This window comes from Pelmatolapia mariae, linkage group LG15, assembly GCF_036321145.2.
Source record: "Pelmatolapia mariae isolate MD_Pm_ZW linkage group LG15, Pm_UMD_F_2, whole genome shotgun sequence".
NCBI classification, from domain to species: Eukaryota; Metazoa; Chordata; class Actinopteri; order Cichliformes; family Cichlidae; genus Pelmatolapia; species Pelmatolapia mariae.
This window is the reverse complement of record NC_086240.1, coordinates 28,062,905-28,090,861: the sequence shown is the minus strand read 5'-3', so window position 1 is coordinate 28,090,861 and position 27,957 is coordinate 28,062,905. Positions and strand designations below refer to the sequence as shown.

At 44.9% G+C, this 27,957-nt stretch overlaps 1 protein-coding gene across 3 annotated transcripts; it reads left to right on the top strand.

The window, feature by feature from the left end:
* Positions 1-8: 8 nt before the first annotated feature.
* Positions 9-26,437, top strand: LOC134643775 (pleckstrin homology domain-containing family G member 3-like). Of its 3 annotated transcripts, XM_063496329.1 has the most exons (19): positions 9-99; positions 1,446-1,522; positions 1,667-1,718; positions 11,007-11,479; positions 13,017-13,126; positions 13,767-13,836; positions 13,920-13,966; positions 14,086-14,236; positions 15,521-15,652; positions 16,107-16,289; positions 16,384-16,476; positions 16,563-16,649; positions 16,730-16,763; positions 16,862-16,963; positions 17,043-17,075; positions 17,485-17,495; positions 20,246-20,347; positions 20,529-21,987; positions 22,885-26,430. In XM_063496329.1, exons 3-19 carry the CDS (start codon positions 1,670-1,672, stop codon positions 23,751-23,753), a joined length of 4,005 nt encoding a protein of 1,334 aa, XP_063352399.1. In that variant the 5' UTR covers positions 9-99; positions 1,446-1,522; positions 1,667-1,669; the 3' UTR covers positions 23,754-26,430. The 3 variants fall into 3 exon arrangements, with proteins under 3 accessions (XP_063352399.1, XP_063352397.1, XP_063352398.1); XM_063496327.1 differs by lacking the exons at positions 9-99; positions 1,446-1,522; positions 1,667-1,718 and adding exons at positions 8,219-8,675; positions 9,865-9,927 and having other exon boundaries at positions 22,885-26,437; XM_063496328.1 differs by lacking the exons at positions 9-99; positions 1,446-1,522; positions 1,667-1,718 and adding an exon at positions 8,219-8,675 and having other exon boundaries at positions 22,885-26,436.
* The last annotated feature ends 1,520 nt before the right edge of the window (positions 26,438-27,957 follow it).

The following is a 27,957-nucleotide window of genomic DNA, read 5'->3' as shown; positions in this document are numbered from 1 at the left end:
GTCGGCGCAGACCGTAAGGAAGCCGTGCTACAGAGTTTATTTTTCCTGCAAAGTGCTGGGGGCTGCTGGAGGGCTGTGGCGGCTGTAAATGAGGCTGAGGTGAGTCCACACTTTCACTTTTTTGGCTCTCAAACTCCTCCGGGAGCAGCTCCGAGTCCTGCCTGGGCTCCGGGTCACTCTCCAGGCTGTGCTCGCGGAAGTGTTCTGCCTCAGAGGAAGAGCCCGAGCTCAGCTCAGATCCTCTTCATCACAGCAAAGGCACGTAGCGTGTAGGTGGGATTCTCAGTCATAAGTCCGTTAGGAAATCTTCACATTTACAGATGAGCTGATCAACGCAAATCGTATTACAGACACTCGGGGGTGGGGGTATGATGAGGGCGGGGGCACCTCTCATCCACGGCACCGCGTCTCCTCCTGGATGTTTCAACTTTTACAGCTGTCGGTCGGAGCAGTCAGACCAGGGAGCAAGTCTGTACTGCTCACAGATTATCGGTCCAGATTAGGCTGTGTGATGAAACACGAGGAGCCGAAAACAACGACGGGCCCAGATGTTTCAGAAAAAGTACACGATCAAGTTCAGACATGTTTGTGTTTGCAGAGAAAATCAGAACACACCAAATTAGACGCCTTGAAACGGAGCTCCGCGCGGAGGAAACAGCCGCTTTGCCCAAGCTTTAATGAGCTCAGATCACAGCTGATCCTCGCTGCTGCCTTTTTTTTTTCTTTATGTTTGGTTGTTTGTTTGTGTTTGTTTCATAAACACTTCGAGCTTTTGTTCATCTAAAGGTTATAAACAGCAAAACTTTATTCAAATCAGGCTCACCTGGAAAACCATGACAGGAAAGTCGACCAGTGCGCGTTCATGTGTTGCCATGGAAACCATCCAAGGTTCCTACCTGCGCAGTGCCGCAGTCTGCACATGCTCTGTCTCTTTGCCTGAGGAATTAAAATTCATAACTGAGACTTTTTCTCTGTTTTTAATCATTTTATTAATGAATTATTTCTGATGAATAATCCAGATTCATCAGATCAACCAAATCCAATAACTGAAATTAGCTGAAAGACTTCAGATTAAATAATTAAAAATTTCATTTATGTATTGTAGGAATTTTTAGAGTAAACATTTGAATTCATTGAATAAATAAATACATTTCTAAATCCTGTTTTTTTTCACATAAGTCATATTGTTAACCTAAGAAATGACAAAGTCATTAATTAAATTATTTACTATATTATGTTTTGTTTAAATTATTTTTAAATGAATTTGTTGGTGCTTATGTTCATATTTGAGTTTGTGGACAGTCAGATGAGCAGTAAAAATAACAACTGTAATAAGTTTGTGAACAGGAAGCTTCAAAAGCTTTAAACATAAAATCATCACACAGGAATCAGTGGATGCATCACAGGTGAACTCTGAATCGTGTCACTTCCTGTCGTCTATGCAGGTTTCTGTCGGTCCGGTTCTTCAGTCCTCGCTCTGCTCGGTTTCTGTTTTGCCTTCATCGTCACTCTGCACACTCAGGTGAGTCTGATCACATGACCTCCTCCATCACCTGGTGATGCACTTACTGACTGCTGCCGCTTATGTTAAACAGCTGAAGGTCTTCATCAGTCTCCTGTGTGTGTGTGTGTGTGTGTGTGTGTGTGTGTGCGTGCATGCTTGCAGGTGATGCCTGAAGGATCTCTCTGCTCCTCCTCAGATCTCCCCATGGCTGAAGGTAAGACGCTCTTCCTATTCCTCTTGGACCCTGGTTTTAGTTCTGACTTAAATTATGTTTCCGTGTTTTTTTTTTATGAGCCCCCTGAACGCATCTGGACTTCCCGTTCTGTAGGGGCACTCTCTGGAGCTGCTCCAGTCGGCACAAACTTTATTTAACTTGCAGAAGGGTGTCCCTGTGAGACTCCCTCAGGTGGACCTGAGGACTATCTCCTGGTCCCGGTCCTGGTTGTGGTCCTGATTCTGGTCCTGGTCAACCACAAATGAGTCTTTGTTGGCGAGAGTGGATGTGAGGCGTCTTTCTTCTGCGTGCTGGAACGAGCCGGCGGCACTGTTGGAGGACAAAGGGTGTCTGTCCTCAGAGTGACGTCAGGCCTGTTGTTTCCTGTTTGCGCACACATGAAGCTGCAAGCGAATGCTGCGTCCTTCGAGGCGCGGTGCTCCGAGCTGCAGGAGAGCAAAAAGCGAAAAAGCAGAAGCGAGATTAAAATCAGCCACGTTCACAAAAAACAAACATCCACCGACTCATGATAAAAAGAAAATAAACATCAATAATAAAAACAAATTAACCTTTTAATAATTAATTTAATGACTGTAAACAATAATGTAAAAACCTGAGAATGAAGAACACTGAATGTACAAAATTACAGTTCGCAAAGTAAAAGTATTAAAATGAATCGAAAAAGTGAAAAAACATAAATAAAAAAACATAATAACATAAATAAAGGTCCCACATAAATAAAAAGAAAAAATAACTGAAATAATTATAATAAATAATTAAAACATTTAATATTTTTGTAATATTTACATTAATCTGATTTTCAATAATATAACAAATAAAATAAATAAAAAATCAGAGTGATGAAGTTTCTGAAACTAAACCTGAACAAAGAGAAATGAAAGAGACTGGGTGTGTGTGTGTGGGTGGGTAAGGGTGTGTCTTTGTATAAACAGTTACTTATGAGGACCAAAACGGTTGTCCCCATGGGTTTGAAGACATTTTTGAGACTCAGAATGCAGTTTTAGTGTCAGGGTTATGATTAGGTTTAGGCAGGAAAACATTATGTCAATTAGATGTCCTCACTAAGATATCAAAATGAGAAGTGTGAGGGCAGGTGGCGGGGTGGGGCAGGTCAGTCACCAGCACGTGGCATCTGGTGCTCCACGTTACTCTGAGGCTAATTGGATTAGGCTCCACCCCCTGGCGTCAGGGCAGCATGTGGATCAGTGAGACCTGGCAGTCCTGAGGAGACTCGGTCTGGAGACATCCTCTTTTGGGTTCTGCTTCTCGCTCCCTTTAAGGTAGGCTGGGATTCTACAGTTTCAGCACAAAGCTCAGGTGTTTCTGCAAGTGAAGGGTGAAGCGCTGAGGCTGTTGGGAGATGTTTTTTTTTTGCAGATGTGACTCAGCTGTTTGTGTAGAGGAATCTGGTCTCTGACTTGGATCAGCTGTAGAAACAACTGTGTGAAGGTTACCTTTCTGTTTAACAGCCAATCAAATCACTCCGTGTAGGCGCAGCAGGTAGAAAACATGCTGATTAAACCTGATTGTGTGATTCAAACCAGTTGAATGTGGCAGCCATGCCCCAGAGCATCATGGGAACTGAAGTCTCTAGATTCAGTCTGCCGAGTAGTTCTTATTGATTATTATTGATCCCAGCAGCAGGAGGTGTGTGTGTGTGTGTGTGTGTCAGACTTGAACATGATCTCAAGTCACCTGCCTCTTAATCACTATGGGAACCAGCTGATGTGTTGCATAAGATAGGTGGTGGGGTTATCGCGATGACATCATCATGCTGCTTTGTTTAAACTGGTTTGAGGCGGTTCTGGTCCACACAGGACTGGTTCAGATTGGCTCCTGTGTGTGAGGAGGTAAAGTTTGGAGTCCGGCTGTTCGCACTCGCTGGATCTTACTGACGTGCTCTGAGGTGGAGAAACTATAACGTCCTAAAGGTGGACTACAAATTGACTTCAGCACATCGTTGCTACTCTGAGGTCAGAGTTCATGACAGCACTCTGAGAAACAGACTGAACGGGTACGACTGCTTGGAAGGACTTCACACGAGAAAGCCTCTCCTCTGTGAAAGAACAGGGCAGCACAGCTGCACCTGAACAGAGCCCAGAGGAACAGACATAACCAGAGTGCAGGTGTTGGTCCATCATGGACTGAATCAAACACCTCAGACCGGCGGTGATGATCAGAGTGGACCATCAGCTTCTCTGTAAACACAGTGGAGTAAGCGTGAGGCCGTCTGTCCCACAGCTCTAACTCAGAGAGCTGTGCATGTTCATGTTCATGAAACGCTGGTATGAACATGTGCTAGCTGCTGTCTGTCAGACCTCAGTGTGTGTGCAGCAGGTTTGTCTCGGTGGACGACTGACCTAAATACTCATACATGAATAAACTGGAACATCAGAGAAGTTCTTCAATAACAGAAACCCTGAGCACGGTAATCACTGAAAGCCTCATCACAGTGTGAAACATCAACGTTTACCCAGATTATTAAAAATGGGAGAAGTGAGTGATGGCTGGCCACAAGGCTCACCGACATCAGCTAAGAAAAACACGTCAAATAAAGCTGTTTGTCAGCAGGTGTGAGTCTGAGTAACAGGTAACGTGAGGCCAGTAGTCCTGGGCGTACCTGAGAGTATGGCCACTGTGCTGAATGTAGTTTATACTTTGCTGGTGTTTTAAAGTGAGCTCACCTGTGCAGATTACAGTGGCTCAGGTCCACAGTGTTCAGCTCTGCTTCTCCTGTTGTTGTTTCCAGTGTGTAATCTGTGATGGATTAACTCACAACTTTAATCCCCATTACTCCAGATTAACACGCACACACGCCTCCAGCTGAGGAAACATGCTTATCAATAAGGAGATGATTAATCTGTAGGTATAAATGTCACTGTACTTGTTCATTGTGCAGCTGCTGATCGATCACACCGACAGATTATAGATTGTGTTTCCGTGCTCGTGGTTGGGGTTCAGGAGGTGAAAGGGGCTCATGGGAAACGAGGGGTTATTCCTGTTAGAGTGAGGCATTCGAGGCGTGCAGGAACAATGATGCTCCACGCTAATCCTGCTCTCTCCCCCGCAGAGGGGGAAGATGTTTTGTTTACCTGCTGTTTGACTCAGCACTCTGACAGGAAGTGATGCATATCCTCAGACACCACTTCCTAAGTTACTGTGTGAAAGCAGCCAATCATGAGTCATCTCAGATGTCAGATTTTTTTTTTTATAAACCAGTAAAACAAAGTACTGAGTGTTACATTATGAAATATTTTAACAGGAAACATCAGAGGATCTCGGACTGAACCCTGTGGAACGCCACACGTGAGACAGATTTAGCCAATCAGCTCTTCAGCTTCCTGTACTGTGTTCGTCTGCAGATTAAAGAAACCTAATCAAAATAAAAATAACATATCAGGAAACTAAGGTTTTTAGTTAATGTTGACTTGTGCAGCAGCAGCACCCCTGCTGTCTGAACTCACACATTTTTCTTTCATCACAACAAACAATAAAAAGTTTTTGTACTTTGGGCTGAAGCTGTGTGAGGTTTGAAGGATCTTTAGGAAGATCAAGATTGTTTCTGTCCCGTCTGGTTCCTCTAAAAGAGGATAAGCTGCACAGATCAGGACCTTCAATGTGATGAATGCTTCGCTCACTGTTTCCTCTCACACATGTTTCTTGTATGATACAAACCGTAACTCTGCCGTTCACAACTCACAGCGTCACGCTTCTTGCAGCACTGATCTGTTCCTGTTCCTGATATTTTGTCCACCCCTGCTGGTTACAAGTGGCGTGTGTCTGTGGCATCATGGCGAGACGCTGTGGTTAAACGGCTCCGTTGTGTCTCAAGAACAGTTGGCCATTATCCCGCAGCATAGCCCCCCCCCCCCCAAGACGCTTCAGGACACAAACAAACAGACCCAAACAAAATGGAGGAGCCGGAGGTGGAGGAATAAAAACATTCAAACTGGAGCTGAGCCATCAATGTCAGTGAAAGTAAGACGCATCTCAGCTCTGACCTCTGACCTCGCTGAGCTGAAGGAGCTACGAGGAAAAGATGATGTCCAATTATTCATAGCTACGCAGCGTGCTGGAGAGGACGAACGTGACTCAGATCATGTAAATGTTCATTCAAAGCATTTCCATTTCCATAATATGTTTTGAATTTTCACACCCTAAACGTCTCGTGGCAGCATCTGCTGATCAGGGTTTGTGGTTACTTCAGGTCAGCTAGGAAATGGAGGATTGCATTTATATAGCACTTTTCTGGGCACCCAAAGCGCTTTACAATTCCACTATTCATTCACTCTCACATTCACACACTGGTGCAGGCAAACCACAGTTGTAGCCACAGCTGCCCTGGGGCAAACTGACAGAAGCGAGGCTGCCATATCGCGCCATCGGCCCCTCTGACCAATGGAGGTAATGAGTTCCCCCAAATCGTCTCTGCAGGAATGGTGAGACAATTTATTCTGTGACTTATGGAGCGTCACTGAGGTCAGGTGATCTGTAGTCCATCTTCCGGATGTTGTAGTTTCAACACGATCACACATCTGTTGTGATCCAGAGAAAGAGGAGAACGGATTCACGCAGAAGGTTCCAGCTCCTCTGCTGCAGACGCTAACCTGAGACCCTCAGCGGCAGCGCGGTGATGTCAGGCTCACACTGAAACAGGTGAGGTCATCATGCTTTTAAATTATAAAAGGCAGACATGATGAGAGACTCTGTGACGGGAAACTTCATTGTCAGACTGAAAAAGGTGTCTTTTTGTGCCTTGCAGACTTTTATTTTGAAAAATGAAAACTCGTGCAGGTCGCTGTGTTCTGCGTGTTGCCCATCCTCTCCGGTCCTCCTGCTGCCGATTGTCTCCTGTGGACTTCAATGTCCCGAAGGTCAAACAGGAAGTGAGTGAAGCTAAAGGTCGACATCAGCAGGAAGCAGCTCTTCGTTAGAGGCAGAGGAGGGCGCCTTTACTTCTTTTGAGTGTGCTGAGACCTGCTGTGAGGCGGTGAACGCTGACGCCTGATGCGGCCTGCAGGTGTGATGGTGCTTACCTCGCCGCCCAGCTTGCTGTCATCAGCCCTGCCTCTCTCTGTGTTTATTGGGGTCACTTGTTCCCCGAATTTGTCCTGAAGGCAGCACAGCTGATGGTGTTCAGTCTGGCGGGTGGAGCAGCTGGATGGGATTGGGTACAGTTGGGTGGAGGTGGCTCTCCTGCTGAGTTGGAGCGAGAGGAGAGAGGGAGGTGAACTGGACTGAGAGGCTGGAGATCAAGAAGGAGCTGACGTGGTGTCACCGATGGAGAGGACAACCACCCACGGAGCACTTCACTCTGGGACAAACCTGTGCTGCTTCACTGAAGGCCTAACCTCATCTAGATTCCTCCCTTCCTTGTCTCCTGCCGAGGAGGAGGTGCTGCCTCTTCCATGGCATGCATTTTTCATTTCTCTTTGACATTTGGGCACGTTGGGACCTGATGAATGTAAAAACAAAGAATTTCCAGATTTGTTTTTTTTTTTTTTACCTGATTTTTGTTTCTGAGAGAAATGAGATCCACATAGGAGGACATTCGTTTTAAATTTTGATAGAACAGTGGCAGTATACTGTCCTTGTAACTGGATATCAAGCCCTTGTAGAGCAAAATGTATTATTTTGGTCTAGACATCCCAAAATGTGATGTCCACATATGTGGATGCCAGTTCCTAGCAGGTTAAGGCGGAGCTCCGTTTGTATTTGAAATGAAACCACACTCAGTGATGTGTTTCAGGCTCCGTCCCCAGAAAACATGTGACTCTTTAAAATGAAATAAAAGAGGACCTAAAATAAATGATGATGCTAATAAAGTTTTTTATGAACAGAAACATATGACATCAGTGATGAGTTCAGGTGCAGCTGGGTAATCTTCAGACTGCAGTTCAGGTCCCATTGAACAGAGCTGAAGAGAAAGTGTGCGAGGAGGCGCAGAGGGAGGTGCTCAGTTGAGTACAGCGATTAAAGTTGTCCAGAGGGGCAGGGCCAACCTGCGAACGACGAGTAAATCAGAGCCGACGGCGAGGTTGCCGTGGTTCTGCCATGTTGTTGTGTTGCTGCCTGTGTGTCTGTTGCCGTAATGTTGTGTTTTGTGATGTCGTGTTGCTGCCTGTGTGTCTGTGTTGTTTGTGTCTGTGTTGTGTGTCTGTGTTGCTGTGCTGTGTGTCTGTTTTGCCATGTTGCTGCCTGTGTGTCTGTGTTGTTTGTGTCTGTGTTGTGTGTCTGTGTTGCTGTGTTGTGTGCCTGTTTTGCCATGTTGCTGCCTGTGTGTCCGTGTTTTTGTGTCTGTGTTGCTGCATGTCATCATTAAATCGTGAGCTCTTGTGTTTGTTCAGATGTTTCTGATCAGATCCCGAGTCTGTGCGGTTGCTCAGTAACGCCCTCTAGTGTATTTCCGGCTCATGTCAGGTCAGTTTGTAGCCCCTCCCTCTGCTAGCGTTTCTTTGGGATTCTTTTTTTTTAAATATTTTTTTTTATTCATTTGAATCCAAACAAAGAGGAGGAAGGACCTTCATCTTCCTCACTTTTTAAATCTTTTCCTCCCCTCAGTGACTCCTCCTGCTGTCTGCCCTTTCTCCTCCTCCTGTAACTCCTCCTCCTCCTCCTCTTCCCCCTCATGTTTCTGTTCAGCTCTGCAGTCACAGTTTGCACATGTGGGGCATTCAGGGCACTTTAGAGCTGCAGGAAAACTCAAACTCTTCTCTTTCATTTTTATTTTTGAATCTTTTTTTGAGGACGTTTGTTGAGGCCAGCGTTCAGGGTCAATGGGGTATCAGAGGAGCATGTGGCACAGTCTTGCTGGAGGAGGAGGAGGCGATGTAGCTGTGGTTAGGTGTTTCTGCTCAGAGGAACAGGTGAAGATCTCCTTCAGGAGTGTGGAGGAGGGTCGGTGGCTCAGACGAGTGTTTGTGCGCCGCTGGCTTGGTGAGTCGCCGTCAGGTGGTCCCTGAAAATCTCAGACTTTTTTCCTGATGCAGCAGTTTGGATGGACTGAGGTCTCAGAGACTGTTTCTGTTTTCTGGTGTCAGAGGTTTAAATAAAGCTCATTAGTGTTAAAGCTATGAGCGGATTGGATAATTTTATTTTATTTTTTAAACAAACACGTTTTTCTTCACAGGTGTTAAACGGAGCAGGTGAAGAGGTTTCAGATGTTTTCAACTCATTTCTCTCCTGTTTGTTTGAATTTTTTTTCTGGTTTCAAACTCTGGTCAGGGTCCTAGAAAAGCTGCTCTTCCTGTTGGTCCAACGGTTGCAGAGGTCAAAGGTCAACCCTGTGTGTGTTTGAAGGTGTTTGAATGTAAACTGAGCTGTGACTGGCCCACCGGGCCTCTTATCACATCCATAAACTCACTCCCTTCCTGCCTGGTGAGTGAACGCCTCCCTGGTTGCAGAATGGCAGGAAGCCAAAGAGCTAACGGACCACTGTGTGTGTGTGTGTGTGTGTGTGTGTGTGTGTGTGTGTGTGTGTGTGTGTGTGTGTGTGTGTGTGTGTGTGTGTGTGAAGCTGTTTTCATTCAAACACACACTCCTCCTCCCCGCCTCCTCCTTCTCCTCCTGTGTTCCCTCTCAGGGAGGATTTGTGTTTTGGCTTCTGAGATTCTTGTCATGTGGGAGAGTGAAGTGAACGCAGTGTGAAACCCTCTGGCTGAGCTGCTCCTCGGAGCCGGAGGAGGTCCGTCTGATCCTCCCGCTGAAAGTGCTGCAGGGTTAATTTACTTCACCCACAGCTTCACATTAAAAGCTTTTAACTGACTTTTATTCTGAAGGAAATACAGGAAACTGTGTTTGTGTCTGAGTTTGTTGAGTATTGGACAGAGGATCAGTTTGAAATGATTCAGACCTGAGCTGCTGTTGTGTTCAAGTGCAGTTTGTAATCTGTGTGCAGCGAAGCAGAGGGGACGGGTTCAAAGCTGATTACCCCCTGCCTTTGTGTGCCTGCTTTTCCACCTGTTGGGGAGCATGCTCTGTCTGTGTTCTGAAGTCAGGTTTGACAGTTCTGTGCATGTTTAACAGGAACATCAGAGACGGTGGCAGCAGGAACTTCCTGTCTGAGGAGCGCTCTGCTGTCCTACTGTCGTCGTCCACGTGTTTTATGTGTGTGTCTGTGTCTCAGGTGGACTGTCGGTGTCGCTGCTCTTCAGATATTTAGCCAAACCCTCAGAGGACTGGTTAGCCGGTACGTGCGCCAACCAAATCTCTCAGTATGCGATTCCCAGAAATCTGTCAGTGAAGCTAAACCAATTAATCAAAGAGGAATCAATGACGATCGCTGATCTGCTATATGCTGATTTCACTGAATGAGTCTGTGGGAACCTGCTGTGATTGGCTGGTTGGACCATGCTTGAACACCTGATCTGAGAATCTGGTTACACACATGAAACACGTATGTGTAGCTTCCACTTTCTCACAGTGTCATACCTGTAAAGATCTGCCAGCATCAGCAAGTAACTGCACAGCAGCCATGTTGTTAATGTCACGATGATATCATGAAACTCATCCTAAAGGATAAAACAGCACAAACAAGACAGCTAGCAGCTACACCCACCTGTGTCACCATGCACCTGTCAGTCAGAGAGGTCACGCCCCTAATAATGCAAACTCTAAGTCTTCATACAACAAACAGGTGAGTTATAGACTACAGGTGTTTTGAAGGGAGACCAAAGTGTTTGTTTACAGGCTCTAAACATGTTTGTGTTAATGTGGGAGTCGATGGGGACTGACTTACTGCTGCCTATGCTGGACGCCAGAGGAACTACAGGTCGATGGAAGAAATGGGCGTTTGAGGCGTTTCACTTTGAAACTCCCGGAGCTCGAACCATCTGATGAGTCAGTTCCTGAACATTTGATTCCCAGCCAAGCAGCCCACATGTACATGTTGAAATGTTGCTCATTCGTTCAGTTGCTTCACACCGAGTGCAAACTGTTTCTTCACTGTTAAAACATCTAAACACATTTGGATTCCTGACATTCCTCAGGTGTGGTTAATAGGCTGCAACCTGTCCATGTTTGCAGCTGTGGATGTGAGGCGTGAGTGTTTCCTCAAAATGAATTCAGACTCCAGGACCAAATAACACACTGCTTTGTCTGTCTTTGCGGACAGGCATTCATCATGTTCTAACTTCTCCTTACACAAGCTTTTATTGTGAAACTCTGCCCTCACTCTGACAGTGGAAAAACCTCAGTGCTTTTATTGTGAAAGGTGATGATGTAGAAGTTTGCTATCAGTGACATCATCTCTCTGCCTTCCCTCCTCAGAGTCCCCCCGCCTGTCCACCGCCTCCATCAGCAGCGATGAGCGTGCTCCATCGGCCACATCCTCCGACTCCTCCGACCTGCTGGCATCTTACCGGCGCCCCGTGAGCCTGATCTCCACTTTGTCCTCCGGGTCTGGATCCTCCAGAGATGACAACCTCGCCCTGCCTCCATCTATCACCAGCTCTTCCTCGGACCCCGACATCAACCTGAACCTGAGCCCTGAGGAGGGTGCCGCAGACCTCCAGGGGTCGAGCCCCCAACCCAACAGGAGCGGGCGGAGCTTCATTCACAACAAAAACAACACCAACAAAGACTGGAAGGCGAGTCGTACCTCGAGCCGCCGGCAGCCGGCTTCACCGTTTATCCGCGCCAGCATGGCGCCCAACCCTCAGCTGACCTACCTGGACCGCGTTGTCATGGAGATCATCGAGACAGAGAGGATGTACGTGAGAGATCTGCGCATGATCGTGGAGGTGAGTTACTTAACTGTGTGACCCTGTAGGTGTCATGGTAACAGATGTGGGCTCCACGGGCTCAAATTTGTCGCTGATCAATTTGTAGTGGATGGTTGGTCGTTGTGGTTGCCTAGGTAACCACCCGTCCAACCATATCCTTCGTTCTCATTGGTAGTTTAACTCAGGACCACCTCCTGAGTTCCTGGAATTCTGTCGCCGAATTCCTGGAACATCGATCGCTGCTCGATAGCGGCGGGTTCAGGACGAGTCAGGTTTGCTTTGATCACGCTCGTCGATGGTTTGACGCTTTAGCCTGAAGCTAACTCTAAAGTAACTTCAGGCGCTAAGCTTTTCTCTGAAAGTCTAGTCTGTGATCTCATGAAAACACCTGGATGTCCACAGAGGGTGGCGGTGGATGATCCCAGGATCGTTTCCATGGTGTAGAACATGAAGTAGAAACACTTCGATCCTCGGCGTCTCTTTTCAAACGATGATCAGTGACCATGGAGCTGGACAGGGTTTGGTTTTTAAGCTACTGACGCATGAGCTTCTCATCCTTTAGTTTTAATCTGAACTCACCAAGGTAAAACTGTCTGAACTTCAAACATTTCATTTCTATTCTGAGAGCACGCAGGACAAAAATTGACCCATTTTTCTTAGTCTGAACATTTTGGGCTCGTGAAACATACACGTTTCCTGAACGCGTCTCCACGTACTGAGGACAGCTCACGGTGTCAGTCATTACTCAGTGTCAGACTATAATTAACAGGCTAAGACGTTCTGCAGTGATGGGATTAGCTGCTTATGTAACAGTCAGGCTCACCGAGCTGCACGCACCTGTTTCAGTGTCTGAAGTACGACTCAATCAAACCAGGCTGTTTAAAAAACTTAGGAAAACAAAAAACAAACCAGTGAAGGAGCCACGGATACGACAGAAATACTCTAACAGATATTTATTATGATTTATTTACCAAGGTTTCAGAGAATAACAACGACCTGCCCTTATAATAAAATAATAACAAGTTTTAGGTTTCCTAAAAAAGCTCTAAGTGAGATAGAATATTTAATATGAAATCAGTAAACACATCAGACATACGAGTTTTCTCCATTTTTAAAATATTTAAAAATCAAGTAAACTCTGAGACATTAAACATAAACTGATACACAGATTTTAAAGTTCAGTTTATAAAAATAAACATAAATAAATACTTAATCACTTTTATTTAAAACAATAAATGTGTTTATGTACTTACCTCAATAATAAATAACAAACATATGGAATAATAAATATATATATATATATATATATATTTAATCAAACAGAAAGCATCTCTGATCAAGCCAGAAGCAGTCAAATTACTGTGGTATAGCTCAGCGTGAGTTCAGTCTGTTGGAGAAATGGAGACATTCCAGTTTATTTTAAAGGGTGTTTTATTTGACGTTGAGCTTTTTAAAAAGTGACCCCTGACCTTTCTGTCACTTCCTCTTATCCTCTTCTTCCCTGCTTGTCTCTTCCTTCCTTCCTCTCTCCTAACCTCTCCCTCCTGTCCTGCAGGACTACCTGGCTCACATCATCGATCAGTCCGACCAGTTGGATCTGTCGATCCGTCCTGAGCTGGTCTGCGCTCTCTTTGGAAACATCGAGGACATCTACGAGTTCAACAGGTGAAGAAGAGAAAGTTTAACGTGTCCGTTAACACAGCTGTAACGATTTTTTGTCTAAAACGGTTAACGTTGATGTTACGTCTCCCCCATGTCAGCACTCGCAGTTTCCTGTTGAGGGGTGAGTTTGCTTTGCAGTACGGTGCTGTCCTGCTGCACAGCATGGAGTGCTCTGTTTGCTGTGACTTTGAGTGCCTTCATGTTTAGGAACGATTCAGCAGGTTAAATATGAACAAACCGTTTCACCCGTTTTCACTCCTGAACGGTGCAGCCACAGACGAACACCGTAAAACAAACCAGATCGTATATATAAAAATAACCATGACCGCCATGATGTCAGCCTTTGGTTTAGTGTTAGTCGAGTCATTCGGGTAGAAGGTAACAGAGACTTTCACTGCATGTCCTTCCTCTGCTCTCCTCCCTCCTTCTTGTCTGCCTTCATGGTTAAAGGTAAAAACTCCAAAACATCAGAAGAACATCATGAAATATTCAAATGACCGTTAGGGTTCAGACTCTGAAGTAAGAACCAAGAAAACTGCTGAAACGAGAGAAAAACTTCAGGTTTCCTTTGGTTTGCTCCTGGTGACATGCAAAGCGTTGTTGTTGCTGGTGTCGTCATGGTGACAGTGTTTCCTGTTCACAGTGAGCTGCTTCAGGATCTCGACCAGTGTGACAACGACCCCGTTGCCATCGCCAGGTGCTTCGTCATGAAGGTGAGACCGGATCTGATTGGATTTGGGTGAGGATGGTTCGTACAAGCAGCGGCTGATAAAACTCTTGGTTTGTTGTATTTCAGAGCGAGTACTTTGACATCTACACACAGTACTGCACCAACTACCCAAAGTAAGCCCTACAGCAGCTGTACTGCTTTCCTATGCGTCAGGTTTCGAGCACGTTTTAAAAACCTTGTCTCATTCACATTGACCTGTCCACACTTGTCTGTCTCCTCTCTCCTGTTGCAGTTCGGTGGCGGCGCTGACGGAGTGCATGAGGAACAAATCTCTTGCCAAATTTTTCCGGGACCGCCAGTCCTCGCTTAAACGTTCGCTGCCTCTGGGTTCATACCTGCTCAAACCTGTTCAGAGGATCCTTAAATACCACCTGCTGCTACAGGTACCACACCAGCACACCTGACGACCAGTCACACCTGCATCCAAACCTGTAGGAATAGACCAGAGGACTGAGATGAAGCAAATATGTCTAAGGCCACGTTTACATCACATTTGATCAGAGCTTCACACGAGGATTCACACGGATTCCAGGAGGATCAGTCAGATTTAGTTTAAGTGTCTTCAGACGTTTCCTGTTGTGAAAGCAGAAGTTATCTTCTTAGTTATATTTTTTTAGCCAACTAACTGAAAACTATATGAGCAACACATAAGTGAAGTTTGAGTGGATATCCACGGTGTTTGGAAAAAACGTCCAGATGTGGATGATTGGTTTGGGTTGAGATTAGCATGTCATTAATGAGTCTGAGGGAGTCTTCTTTTTAATGATGAGGATGTACACATCCTGGACAGGGAGGAATGCTGGTTTGAGCGGGGAGTCAAGGAGGCCACATGAAAAGGGAAAGCCCATCTCTGAATTGAGGAGGGGGCCTAAGGGTACATCTGTCACCAATCTTACAATGCTGTGATTGCAGCCATTCCTGAACTCTCTGTGAATGGTACTCATGGCCATTGATCAATAGGTTTTGATCAGTGTTCATTGATTAATGGTTGTTGATGACAATTTGCATATTAATGATCAACGAACTGACCTCACAGCCCATTGTTCATTCAGTGAACGTTTCAGTTATTGTGCAAATGTGCTGTTTATAAGGTCGGGGAAACCTGCAGTCAGCTGAGACTGAAGAAGTCACTTGGATTAGTGATAATTTCTCCCACTGAAAACGTCCAGATGAACAGAATCAACCTTTTGGGAGTCTTCTTTTATTTTTTAGACTATATATATACTTTCAAGCATGTATTGGGGAATATTTGTCAGACTTTTTGGTTATTTGGTTTGAAGCTACAGCATGATTGTGTCTCTTTCATTTTACATAAACAAATTGGTATCATCTGCATAAAATTGTATATTTTAACCTTTTCATGCATAGTGGTCACTACAGTGGACAGCTATTCAAAGGCTGTTTTCTTGTATTTGTGTCAGTGTTGATGGTATACTTGCACATAAACAACTACATTAGACACTGATGTGTCACTCCATACACATCAGTTGTCCACCTAAGTGTTTAAAAATAATGAAGTTCAAAATTCTTTTTTTTCATGCCTAAAGATGAATAAAAATACCTAAGAAAAATATCCAGATTGAGGTTGTCATAATTCATGCATGAGCGGGTTAAACTGAACATGACTTTATGCTGATTTGTTGGCGTTTGTAATGGGTTTTCTTTAGGAGATAGAGAAGCATTTTGACCCAGAGGAGGACGGTTATGAGGTGGTAGAGGAGGCCCTCTACACTATGACAGGAGTGGCATGGTACATTAATGACATGAAGAGAAAACACGAACACGCCGTCCGACTCCAGGTAACTAATGGCAAAACAAAGTTTATTCTATACACACTGTAATTATGGCTATAAAGTGAAAAGAAAAACACTTCTATATCTAAAAATATTGGGGCAGGGATAGCTCAGTAGGTAGAGTGGTGGCCCCATGATCAGAAGGTCGAGGGTTTGAATACACTATTTTTAGGCTGTGCAGATGAAGTTCATATCAGAAGGTAAATGTAAGAGAGGCGTGTACCAGATAAGAACTATTTATTAGCTCTGACATCTTGTGACAGTTTAGAGAGAGTTTGCTCCCAGTGGTGATATCTTCAAACAGGAAGCCCTGCACTGAATTATTCTGATAAAGGAAATTAAATCTGGAAAGGTTGAACTTTCTTTTTCTACAAAGTTGTTTCAGGGCTTCCTTCCTTAAAAACAAACCAAAACAACCAAAGGCAGGAGTGTCTGAGTGTTTCTGTGTTTGGTTCTTCAGGAGGTTCAGTCACTGCTGCTGAACTGGAAAGGTCCTGATCTCACCACATACGGAGAATTGGTTCTGGAGGGAAACTTCAAGGTCCATCGAGCCAAAAATGAAAGAACGCTCTTTCTCTTTGACCGGGTGCTGCTCATCACCAAACGTCGCGGCGAGCACTATGTCTACAAGACGCACATCTCTGTGAGTGGCAGCAGACAAACATCTAAGAGCTGCAGGGTTTCAGGTCTTTGGTTTAAATGCAGGTTTGAGTCTTAGTTCTGTCTCTGGGTTTCAGTGCTCCACACTGACGCTCAACGAAAATGCCAAAGACTCCCTGAGCTTCAGCGTCATGCATTACAAAAACCCCAAACAGCCTCACACCGTCCAGGTGAGTCGACCTCCACCCGCCAGCCAACAGATTTAAGCCTGAGAGGATCGGAGTTCACTTCCTGTTCTCGTCTTTTAATGTTTCAGGCTAAGACGGTGGAGGAGAAGAAGCTCTGGGCTCATCACATCAAACGCATCATTGTGGAAAACCACCAAGCCATCATCCCACAGAAGGTCAGAAACATCAGTATACTCACCCATATCGCTCCAGGTGACCAGTGCAGACACCAGTAATGGTTAGTTGTGTGTTTCAGGCAAAAGAAGCTATCCTGGAGATGGACTCCATCTGTGAGTAAACATCTCTTCTGCTGTAGAAGATTAATAAAAGCAAAGATTAATAAGAATGTGATGAAATGCACCTCTGTGTTGTTGTTGCTTCCCTGTAGATCCTTCCAAGTACCGTTACAGTCCTGAGCGCCTGAAGAAAGCCACATCCTGTCACTCTGACGAGTTCCCACGAGACGCTCGTCAGGGCCGCCGACAGTCAGGTAATCAGATTACCTGGATTACTGATCAGGGTATCCTGTTGTTATTGATGTGTAACGACCAGTTTTGTTTCCTCTGCAGAGCCGATCAAACAAACCCTGAAGAGCAACAAAGGTAAAGACATTTCATTGAAATCGATTTTGATAAATCTTTGATCAGTACGTCCACTTTTGTGACTTTTGTCCTCACAGTAGTTTCTCTTGGAACGTTTTTTTTTTTTTTAGGTTGTATTCCGCCCAGGTTCTAGATTTCCTTCTCAGACATGCATTTGGACCTCTAGGTTATCTCTTATAAGATTTTGCAGATGTTTATTTCAGTCAAAATTCAATAAAATGTCTGGACTCTAACAGTGGACTCTGCTGTGGACCTAATAACGGTTAGCGTGGTAGAAAACACTGTGAGGATTCTGAGGCCTGTGGCTCTCTGGGCTGATTAAAGCTGCAGATGTTCACAGGTAAAGGTGTTGTGTCTAACAAATCTTTTTGCTCTTGTTCTTCTGCTGAATCTCCTGCTGGACTCTCAGCGCTCCTGGAGGTAAGACCCAAACTGACCCGCCTCTTCGCTTGCTGACGCGCCTGCTTGCTGTTGCTCAGTTTTAAAGACTGTTTCTTCTGTTTTCTTCTGGTTATGACTCTGTGAACTTTCTGATGTGTTCTTATGAGCGATGTTTCGGTGACGGTTACTGAGGCTCAGTCCTGCTGTCAGAGCCACACTTTAGTTTTAGGAAGCAGAAACATGATAGTGTGTGACGTCCTGCAGTGCTCAGATGACAGGCGCTCTCTGCGGGCCGCCGTCAGCAGCAGCATGCTGGGGGAGTCTGTCACGGAGGAGGAGGCGGAGTTCGGCAGCAGGAAGGACTCGCTAGAGCGCCTGCTGTGCAGCGTGGAAGAGGCGGGTCAGTTGGACGATGCTCTGCTGGAGGACAAGCAGGTAGACGACTTTGCCAGCTCCGTGCTCGCTGCCATCTCCTGCTGGCATGTCACTGTCCAGGCCTTCTTTTCCGCCACGGGGACGGTGAGGCTTTCCAGTTCCAGCCCGGTCTTCATCGCTCGCAGCCCCTGTAACACGCTACAAGGATGCTGCTGTGGAGCTCAAAGTAACTGCTGCATGGGTGTCTAACACCAGCCGAGCTGCATGCTTGGGTTCAACACGCTTAACTACCGCAGGGTGACCACATGGGGCAGCGTTTAAAGGAACTGACAATGTTTGGATGAAGTTCATTGTTTTTTGTTTTCCTTGAGTCAGATTGTTTCAGATGGATCGCTTTCTCTGCAAAAGGTTTAGCTTAGATTAGTACAAAGACTGGAAGCAACAGCAAACTGCTAGCCTAGCTTTGTTAAAACCTCACATCTATCAAATCAGAAAGATGTTGAGGTTTTATGAGCACTCATGACCTCAGTCATTATCTCTAAAGTCCTAAGCTCTGTGAATCTTATCAATCTGTTTATTCATAAGCACATTTAAAAACAACACAGTTGACCAAAGTGCTGTTCAAACTAAAAAGTGAAACAAACGCACACAAAGAGAACAAAACAAAAACTCAGTCACAGTTAAAAGTTAGGGAGTAAAGATGTGTTTTCAGACGGGATTTAAAAATGTCGAGTGTTGGAGAGATCCTCATTTGAAGAGGCAGACTGGTCCAAAGTTTAGGCACAGCAATCGCAAGGGCCCGGTCACCTCTGTGTCTTAGTCTGCTTCTAGGAACAATCAGAAGCAACTTATCACCTGACCTAAGAGTTCTACCAGTTCTAATCCATTATAAGAGACTTAAAAACAAGCAGTATGCTTCTGTTCTGATGGCTAGTTGGTTAGCTAACATGTGGCACTCCACAGGGTTCCATCCTGGGTCCTCTGCTGTTTGAATAAATACATCCTCTGGTGTTTAAAAAGAGAAAACATTTGAAGATGATGTTTCCTACAATAGAAAAAAGCTGACCAAACTGAGCATCTAAACCAGAAAGAGCTTTATGCCGTTATTATTCTTATTATGGCAAAGACTGGTGCAGCACTTTATTTTGTGATTATTAAAAGCAGAAATGTGCATAAATATCCAGGGTAACCTACTACTGTAGCTAATTCACACACAAACAGGTGTAACTTAGGAATAAATCTGTGAGAGTCTGTGTGAGGAGGTGAGCAACCAGGTCCTGTTTTTAGGTTGGTTGTTGATATGAATGCAGCTCACAGTGTCTGTACAGCCCAAAGTCGCTGAGCCAGCTGCCCAAATATTATGTCCCATGTTTGCTTTTCAAAGGTGGAAATAAAGAACAGGTCCATGCCACATACCTCATGCAAAGTGCTTCAGCCTGCAGCTGTCCACCATAATCTTTTCACTGAAGGCCATACTGTGGTCAGTGTCTCGAACATTATTTGGTTTGTTGATCATGACAACAGTTTGATGTCTGAACGACATCAGTACCAGGTCAGGACACCAGCGCCGTATTGTAGCAATCCCGGGCGTGCACATTATTACACAGCAGAAGGAAAAACAACCTTCTTTAACCACAAAAGCATTTTCTGTTATGTTTTCCAACAACACGAGTGCTCTACATTTTCACACTGAGAAATAATCTCAGTGACTGCTGTGATTCCTGCAGTGTCTCCTTCGGTACCTCCTTCAGTGTCTCCTTCAGTGCCTCCTTCAGTTGGGGACATTAACTTTAGAAGTTGTTTATTGTAAACAGAAATGTGAAATGTGAGCAGGTTAATGAGGCATGCTGAGAGTTTTCATTGGATCAAGTGTTTTTGCTAAGCGAAGGTTGTCTGTGTGCACTGAAACACCTGACTGGAGAACAAACCAACAAGGACTTCCCAAAAACTGTTCCTATCATATTAAAGAATGAGATGAAAGAATGCTCTTTGACTGATTTTGACTTTTTATCTTTGCAAAGTTTAAAGGTTGTTGTTTTGGGTTTTTTTTTCTCTGGGAGCTTCTTCGAACATTTGTCCTTCAAGCTTTACATCCATCTTTGTCTTTATTGCTGTGAGCATGAATACGATGGGTGACCCCGCGTTTCTAGGTGTGGTTGGATGAACTGGACATTTGCTGCTGCCTCTCACAGTTCTGTTGCATTGATTTGCATTGATGGCTGCTCTGTATCATGTAATAAATAAAGGTTCAGTTCACACAATAATAACAGACATTCTTTAAAACTGAGTAAGCAGCTTTTCCATGAACGACACTAATGACTTCTTGGTTTGATTTTTTTTTTAATCATATTATAAAAACTTTTCTTTTCCTCCAGCTTTTCTTGACTTCCTGTTCTGTTTGTTTTTTGCTGAAGGAGGCAGAGGGAGGCGGCGTCTCTTCAGACAACTCTAACAAAGAAAATGGACGACTCACTGAAGAAGAAGAGCCAGGTGGCACCGAGCCGACACCTAAGCAGGTAAGTAACACTCAGTCGCTGACTTGCAGGTGTGAGGCCATCTCCAGATCGCTCGATCTCTGGGCTGTCAGTGCTGGTTGGTTTTGAGGGGTGGGGGGTGTTTGCAGGTGGTCGTAATCTTTTGCATCATGGCTGTATTTCCCACCTCTAATTACTGCTTCTGTATTTTTGTCCTGTCCAGCCAGCTGTAGAGAAGCTACCACAGGAGAAGATGTCTGAACCAATCTCAGAACCAGAACATTTCACTGATCCGACCCCTTCCAACATTTCCAATTCCTGTCGAAAGTCAGAGGACCTGAAACCTGAAGTAGATCCAGAACCCACAGAGGATCCATCCTCAGCTACACCTGATTCAGATTTGAAGACCTTGAGCAGTGGGGAGTCCTCTGATGATGAGGACAACGAGAAGGAGACAGCAGAGAAGGAAGGCGAAGCCACCAGCATCCTCCCGTCCTCCGTCCTGGACAAAGCTAGCGCCATCGCCCAGCACTTCACCAACAGCATCAAGCGAGGCAGCGTGGCCCAGGACGACACCCGCTCGCTCGGTTGTCCTTCACCTCGGTTACCCAGCAGGAGTGGCAGCAGCCTCAGCCTGAGTGCCGAAGCAGACGACCGACCTCCGCGGCTCTGCAGCTTTGTTGTCGATCCTGCAGAGACCTTCGGTGGGACAGATTTGACCATGTTGTCTCCTCGAGATGACAGTCTCTTTGACAGCGACCGAAGCATTAGGCGAAGACGGGACTCCACACTGTCCAAGCAGGACCAGCTGCTCATTGGGAAAATCAAGAGTTACTATGAAAATGCTGAAAACCAAGATGCCACTTTCAGTCTTCGGCGCAGAGAGAGCCTCACATACATCCCATCTGGGCTGGTCAGGAGCTCCGTCAGCCGGTTCAACAGCACCTCGACCTCCTCCACCTCCACTGTGGACCCTACTTCTGCAGAGTCACACTCTGCTTTACCCCAAAATACCCAGGATCTTATGGGCTGTAGTGGCTCTTTGGACTCTTTGAAGTCTGAACAAAGAAGCACTGATCCAGAAGATTCAGAAGGCAGCCAGAGGTCCAGGTCTCAAAGTGTGCAGGATAATTTCTCTGATGATGAAGAGTTCAAACCTTCATCTGAAATGATTAAGATCTGGCAGGCGATGGAGCGAGACATCAAAAAATCCCAGAGTGAAGATGGAGGGCAGGATCGAACCAAAGAAGCTCCAGTAACCTCCAGAATCTCCGGCCTTTCTTTCCCAACCAAAAACTCTTCCCAAGAAAGCAGAGCTTCTGATCTCAGCACAATCAAAGAAGAGTCGACAAACCCTATGCCCCTCAAGCCCAAAGCCTCGGAGGTGAACCGGACAGGAAGCGTGAGGGACACGCTAAAGATGTTTGGGGAAGAGGCCGCCGTCCTCAGGGCTCCAGTGCCTCGGGTCACCCAGCTGAAGGTGGAGGCAGAAAAGGAGCACCCCAGTAGCGCTTCAGACCAGGTGGTCGAAGTGGACAAGACGGCGAGCAAAGTCCTCCACCTGGCTCGTCAGTACAGTCAGCGAATCAAAACCTCCAGCCCGGTGGTCCGACAGCGAAGTCAGGGTCTCCTCTTTGGAAAGAAGAGCTTAGCCAGTGTGGTGGAGGAGAGGGAAGGTTCAGGTACATCACTTTACACACTGCTTAACATTTCAAACCAGCAATCCTCAAGGAAATCTATCTATTGATTGTCTATGTGACCATAGGACCACTAAACCTTCAACCAACGCAATTCAGAAACTGTATTTAATTCTCTTTTGACTTCTTGACATTCACCAGGTCATCGGTGACCTTTTGTGGTACAGTTAGGGTTATCGATCGTCGACCTATCCATTTTATATGAAATTTTAATTTAGAAAATCAGATGGTACACCTGTAAGGTGATAACACACAGGAGAGACTGGATTTAAAAGTTATCTCTTTTTTATACCATGTACGGGGAAAGTGACGTTAACCCTGACCATACTCTGAGTCCTGCACGGGCTCGACAACCTGCTGGATGTTAAGAGATTAATTGTTGTAAATGTTTGTTCTGCATGTTTGCAAAACTGGGTATATATTCAGTCCTACTCAGCCTGAGCCTGCCCTGCCTTCAGCAAACTCTGCTTCTTCAAATAAACCATTTCCTGTTGAGCAACCGATCAGTCCAACCTACCCACACACGCTTAGTCTGTGCCCGCTGCATGAAAAGAAAAACAAAAAAACAATGGTACCACATGTAGTTATGACACTGTACTGCCACCTTCAGGTAAAGATGGTAAAATGCGCTACTTAGGGGCAGATTATAATCTGGATGGCCTAAAGTGATGATCTCATCTTTCCTGAAGCTGAAGTAAAATATCACAGCTGCATGTGGTACCATTGTTTGATTTATGCCAACTGTAGAAGCCAAACATATGTTTATGGATTATTACGGCTTTTGTTCATCATTTCTTTCGGTTATCGGAACATTGTAACGATCAAATTTAAGATTGATTTAAATTTGTTTTGGTTTTTTTTGTTTGGTTTTTTTTCTGGCAGGTAAACCCAGCCTGACTCTGCCGCTGGTTTCTCATAAGCAGGCAACTTCTTTGCCGCTGAGTCCTGTAGACCACATGAGGTCTTTAACCCTCGGCTTCACCTCCAGCTCAGCGGGAAACTCCAGGGTGTCGCCTCGCTCTCGCAGCCCCCTCAGTCCACCTCCTCCCCTCGAAGGCTTCAACTGGCCCGATGTCCAGGAACTCCGGTCCAAGTACTCCACCAACAGCTGCTCCCAGAAGAGCGCAGTCAGTCGGAGTCAATCCATCCCGGAGCAGTTCGACAGCAGTCTGAGGAGACACTCCAGCTGCTCCTCGGGTCGCTTCCTCGCTGACGAAGCTCCCAGCAGGGTTTCTTCACAAAGGCCTCACAGAAACCGGGATGCCAGCCGGGAGGAACGCAGCAAACGGCTCCTCAGAGCCAATTCACTGGATCCTCGGCTGAGTGAATGTCAGATGAGTGAGCTGCAAAAGCTCCAGGACCAGGTGGCAAACGACGGTTACTACATTGCAGCTGAGGCCCCCCTAACAAATGACCCCAAACACAAGATCATTGTCATGGAGAAGCTTCCAGAGCCAGAAGAAACAGCCAGAGACAAAAAAGATGAAAGTTACGTCCAGATCCGTTCACCCACCAGCAGAGAGAAGATCTCCATCATGGCCGTCATCGACCGGTGCCGGGCCTACCAGGAGTCTGACGAATACCAACAGAGGGAGGAACTGAAGGCCAAAACCGAGCAGAACAAGTCCACAGCATTGTCTGCTGATCAAGATGTTTCCCAGAAAACGAGATCGACCTCAGGACCGAAGGCGGAAGGAGGTCAGCAGAGCATCGTGAAGAACCTGAGGGAAAGGTTTCAGAGCCTGAGCTGAAGAGAGAGTTGTCCGAGCTCTCCTCTACATGTCACGACTCTCAGTTTATAACCAAAAGATGTAACAATGACAGGTTGCTCAAGTTTTAATAATGACATAATTATTTAATTTATGTGCGCATGAAAGGAAAAGCTGTTCTAGCATGTGGTAATGGCACAAATGTTCAAGGGGTTGAAATATTAAAACAAAGAAGTTATCATATGTGTATATAAAGTCTGCAGTTAGAATTCTTTCTGCTATCTTAGAAATGTAAATATCTTATTGGAAATCTTGATGGGAGCACCTTTCTGTGCAGGATGCCGTGTTCTGCACTGGGTTATTACATCACTTTCTGTCCAGGTGGAATCAGGACTACACTAAGGGATCACTTAAAGCTCCAAACTGCAGCCACTTAAACTCTTTAAAGCTCCACTGTGAGAGGACTAACCACTAAACTCACGTCGTTGTTCATTCCCGGTGTAAAAAGCAACCAGGTTGAGCTTGTGCTGTGTGTCGAGCATTTCACCTCTTCACCTGACCTCCCTGAAGCCCCAACTCCTGTGACTCAGAGGTCAGACTGATGCAGTGGTTTGGAATTACTGCAGCACTCGGTCACTGATTTTAAATTTCAGAATAAGGATTTTTGGATTTTAAAAATATGGAGGTCTACATCGTCAGCACCAGACTCACCTCTTTGTTGTGAGAGGTCTTGTTGCAGAAATAACGGCCTTCATATTTCACTTGTTTGATGGTGATTTTATCAGAGACCTCCCATTCCTTGGTGATTATGAATCTTTGAACAGTCACCTCTGAATCACCAGAGCTTGGTCGGGGTATTTGGGGCCACCCGGAGCAGCGGGGCGTTGGTAACGCCACCGTTCGGTGAGGTCAGATTATTCTTTGTGTTAATGTCTGCTTGATATGAAGGCAGCTTTAATCCCTCCTTGTGCAGGGGAGCAGCAGTAATACACTGGCTTTGGATAGTACCTTGTACAACACAACCACAAAGACCAAACCATCCTTCAAAGGAGCAGTACTTTATATCAAACTCTCTGTGACTGCCTCGTTTAGACTGTCTGTAGGGGGATGTGTTGGCTCCAAAAGAAGAGGAAAAGCCCCTCAGAGTTTGTGTGATCTGCACTTTGTGAGTTGGTAACTTGTAGAGCGAAGAGCTGACCAAGCTAATTGTGTCTGAGGGCTGGGGTGAGAGGCCTCGTCATGATCAGGACTTCCTCTCCCGGATCCGTCTGCTGTCAGTTCAGACTGTTGAGACTAGAAGACGGTTCAGTGAAGCCAACATGAACGCATCTGATACCTGCACACAGTGTCAGTTATTGATCATCAGCTTCTGGTCACACTGATTGATTGTGGTCACCACCTTAAAGTCAGACTGTTCCTTCCAGTGACTAGTACTTTAAAGACATAACCATGAGTAAATGTTCACGACAGCCAGAGCAGTGCACGGAGCCCCAAACCTGCCTCATTAGAAAAAAAATTAATAAACACAGGTGATGGATTTATTAACTGTCCAGTAATTACTAAACTGTAAATAAGTGAAGTACAAATGATTATTTTTGTTTGGCCAAGTTCTCTTTTTCCTGTTAACAATCATAAATATTCAACTGTAAAAGTCCTTAGTAGTTTATTTAATAATTGATATTTAAAGGAATTTCAGTTTTTGTGCCTTGTTGTTGTATTTCATCATATTTTCTGTAAGTCAATATTTTCCTAATAAGTCATGTGTTGGACTCTGCTGCTAGCACTTTGTTCAGAGGCACATGGCAGATTTGAACATGTGACTTCCCACCTGCATATCCTGCTCCTCAGTCCACTGTTAACAGTCATGTGACGATGTCATGTACTCCCTATTTATTTGATCAGATGTAAATAGAAACACATCACCTGTCTTTCTATAAATGTGTGTGTGTGTGTGTGTGTGTCTACAAATGTGTTTGTATGACGTCTGTTCTGCATTGAAACTACATATACAAGAAAAAGCGTGTACATTCTTTACATGTACACAGTATTATGTGTGTCATGCACACAGTTCTCTTCCTGCAGCATCCCTGTCGGTCACAAACGACTCTGCTGATTGGTTGATGGATGCAGGCTCGATTTCATACTGAAGAAGCTCAGAGTCGTGCAGCCAGCTAACGTTAGCGCTCAGACTGCTCTCCTCACATTACTCACCTAGAATTATCGTGCTGATAAACACTGTGCACGCCATAATTTGATATTAAATTTGTGTTGTTTTTTTTTAAGTATGACAGAATGACGCGGAATAATTGATGATGGTTGTCATCAATACTGTAAAAGAAGCCTGTACAGACATTTATTACACACCCAGTGTGTAAGGTTTACACTAGGCCTGGGTATCGTCACTGATTGCTAGAATCGATTTGATTCCGATTCACAAGGTCCTGAATCAATGCGATTCGATTCGATTTGAATCGGGGAAATTTTGCCTCAGTCAGAAATATTATAATTCTGATCACTTATCAGTACATATCTTTATTTTTATATCTATAAAAAGAAAGCTGACACTTGTGAGACTTTATCAAAGGTGTAAGCATCACAGCAGATTCCTTTGTGTCAAAGTAACTGAGGATAAAACACGGAAAAAAATAAAGGCGGTTTTCCTGGTCTGGGTTTTTATAGCAGATGACCTTAAAAATATTGTGCAGTCAAAAACGAAGTGAAGCAGAGCAAAGTTACAGAGGTTTGATTAGAGACACAGCTAAGCATTTTGCATAATTTTAAAAAGTTTAAATTTGTTCAGTACTGAACAGCAGAAATGAGGCTTTCTTGTCGGAAGTAAGTAAAAAAAAAAAAACAACTAAAAAAAAAGCGTTACAGTAACTACGTTATTATTGTGGTAACGAGCAGGTGGATGAGGGAAAGGGGAGTCAGGAGGAGGAGAGACCCGAGGCGGCCGCTGGTCCGAGTGTCAGGTGAACTGAACTTCAGGTAAGAAGTTATGACCTGCAGTCTATCTGGGTCAGATATAAACCAAGTTTAGGTGTAGTTTATTTTCGTTATGCTGACTTTTTCGTACTGGGTACTAGCTAGCATGACCGAGTTTCTATACAGCTGGGTGGGTGCTATGATGTTACTGATGTTGAACTTTATTTTGTTCATAAGGTTAATTATTAGAGTTGCCAACCGTCCCCTAAAAAACGGAATCATCTCGTATTCAGAGAAAATATTATGCGTTTCGTATTGAGGTGAAAAGGAATGCAGTTTGTCCCGTACTTCAGCTACAATGAAAAAGACACAAAGCTGGATTTATTCTGTGTCTTTGCTGCACAGCTGCCTCTTCTTCTCTCATTCTCTCCCCCTCCCTCTCCTGTTTCTACTTCAATCATGAAACTGATCAATGATCAGCTGATCGGCTTTTCTGTCGCAAGTCCCGTCTCTCTTGTTTGTTTATCGCCCACTTTGCGCCAGAAAGAGGAAACCAGCAGAGGTCGCATTAAACAACAGCAGCGTTTAAGCTTAATCAGCTGTTATTAGAATTTATTTAATATTACCTTCTAGTATCAGCTGATGTTTGCTGGAGCCACAGCCGTAAAAGCTGCTGGTCATGATATTGGTTTGGTTATCTGGTGAGAGGGAAACATGAAGATGAAACCAGGAGATGTCCTTACTGAATCATCAGAGCTGAACAGGTGATGGAGAAACAGGTTGAAGGGAAGTTATGAACTGTTTCTGAGAGACAAATAACACCAGGATCCTTTTTTTACATAGCTGACAGCTGGTAACTGTGCAGGGGCGGGTCTAGCAAAGTTTTGCCAGGGGGGCCAGGGAGAGGGGGGGCACAAAGAAGTACTTTTCTTTCTTATTCTCATTTAAAATATCTAGCTTTTAAAAAATAATTATCTGAAACCAACAAAAAGGTTTTGTTGGTTTTTGATTTTTGCCCTTTATCCCCGTCCCTCTTCCCCGCTGTTTTTCTTTCCCTTTCTTTCTCCCCTTTCTATTCCCCAGTCAAGTCTGTCCCGTATTTAACAAGTGAAAATAAACAATAAAAGGTGAATCAAATAGACCATTACAGCAAGGCTGGGATGGTCCATTTGGTAAAGTAAATCCGTTGGGCATCTTTCTTCGCCTTTAGACAATAATTCTGATGGCAAAAGAACCAAACGGGACAGGCAAAATAAAAAATAAAAATTATCTGAATCTTACAACAAACGATTGATAGATTAATGCATATATACCATCAAAA

What these genes read in the sequence shown, in the direction of transcription:
- LOC134643775 (XM_063496327.1), top strand. Translation starts at nt 8,516, where the DNA reads ATGGGGTATCAGAGGAGCATGTGGCACAGTCTTGCTGGAGGAGGAGGA. An exon ending in AATACCACCTGCTGCTACAG is followed by an intron (nt 14,237 to 15,520) that starts GTACCACACCAG and finishes GGTTTTCTTTAG; the next exon opens with GAGATAGAGAAGCATTTTGA. An exon ending in AAGCCATCATCCCACAGAAG is followed by an intron (nt 16,650 to 16,729) that starts GTCAGAAACATC and finishes TGTGTGTTTCAG; the next exon opens with GCAAAAGAAGCTATCCTGGA.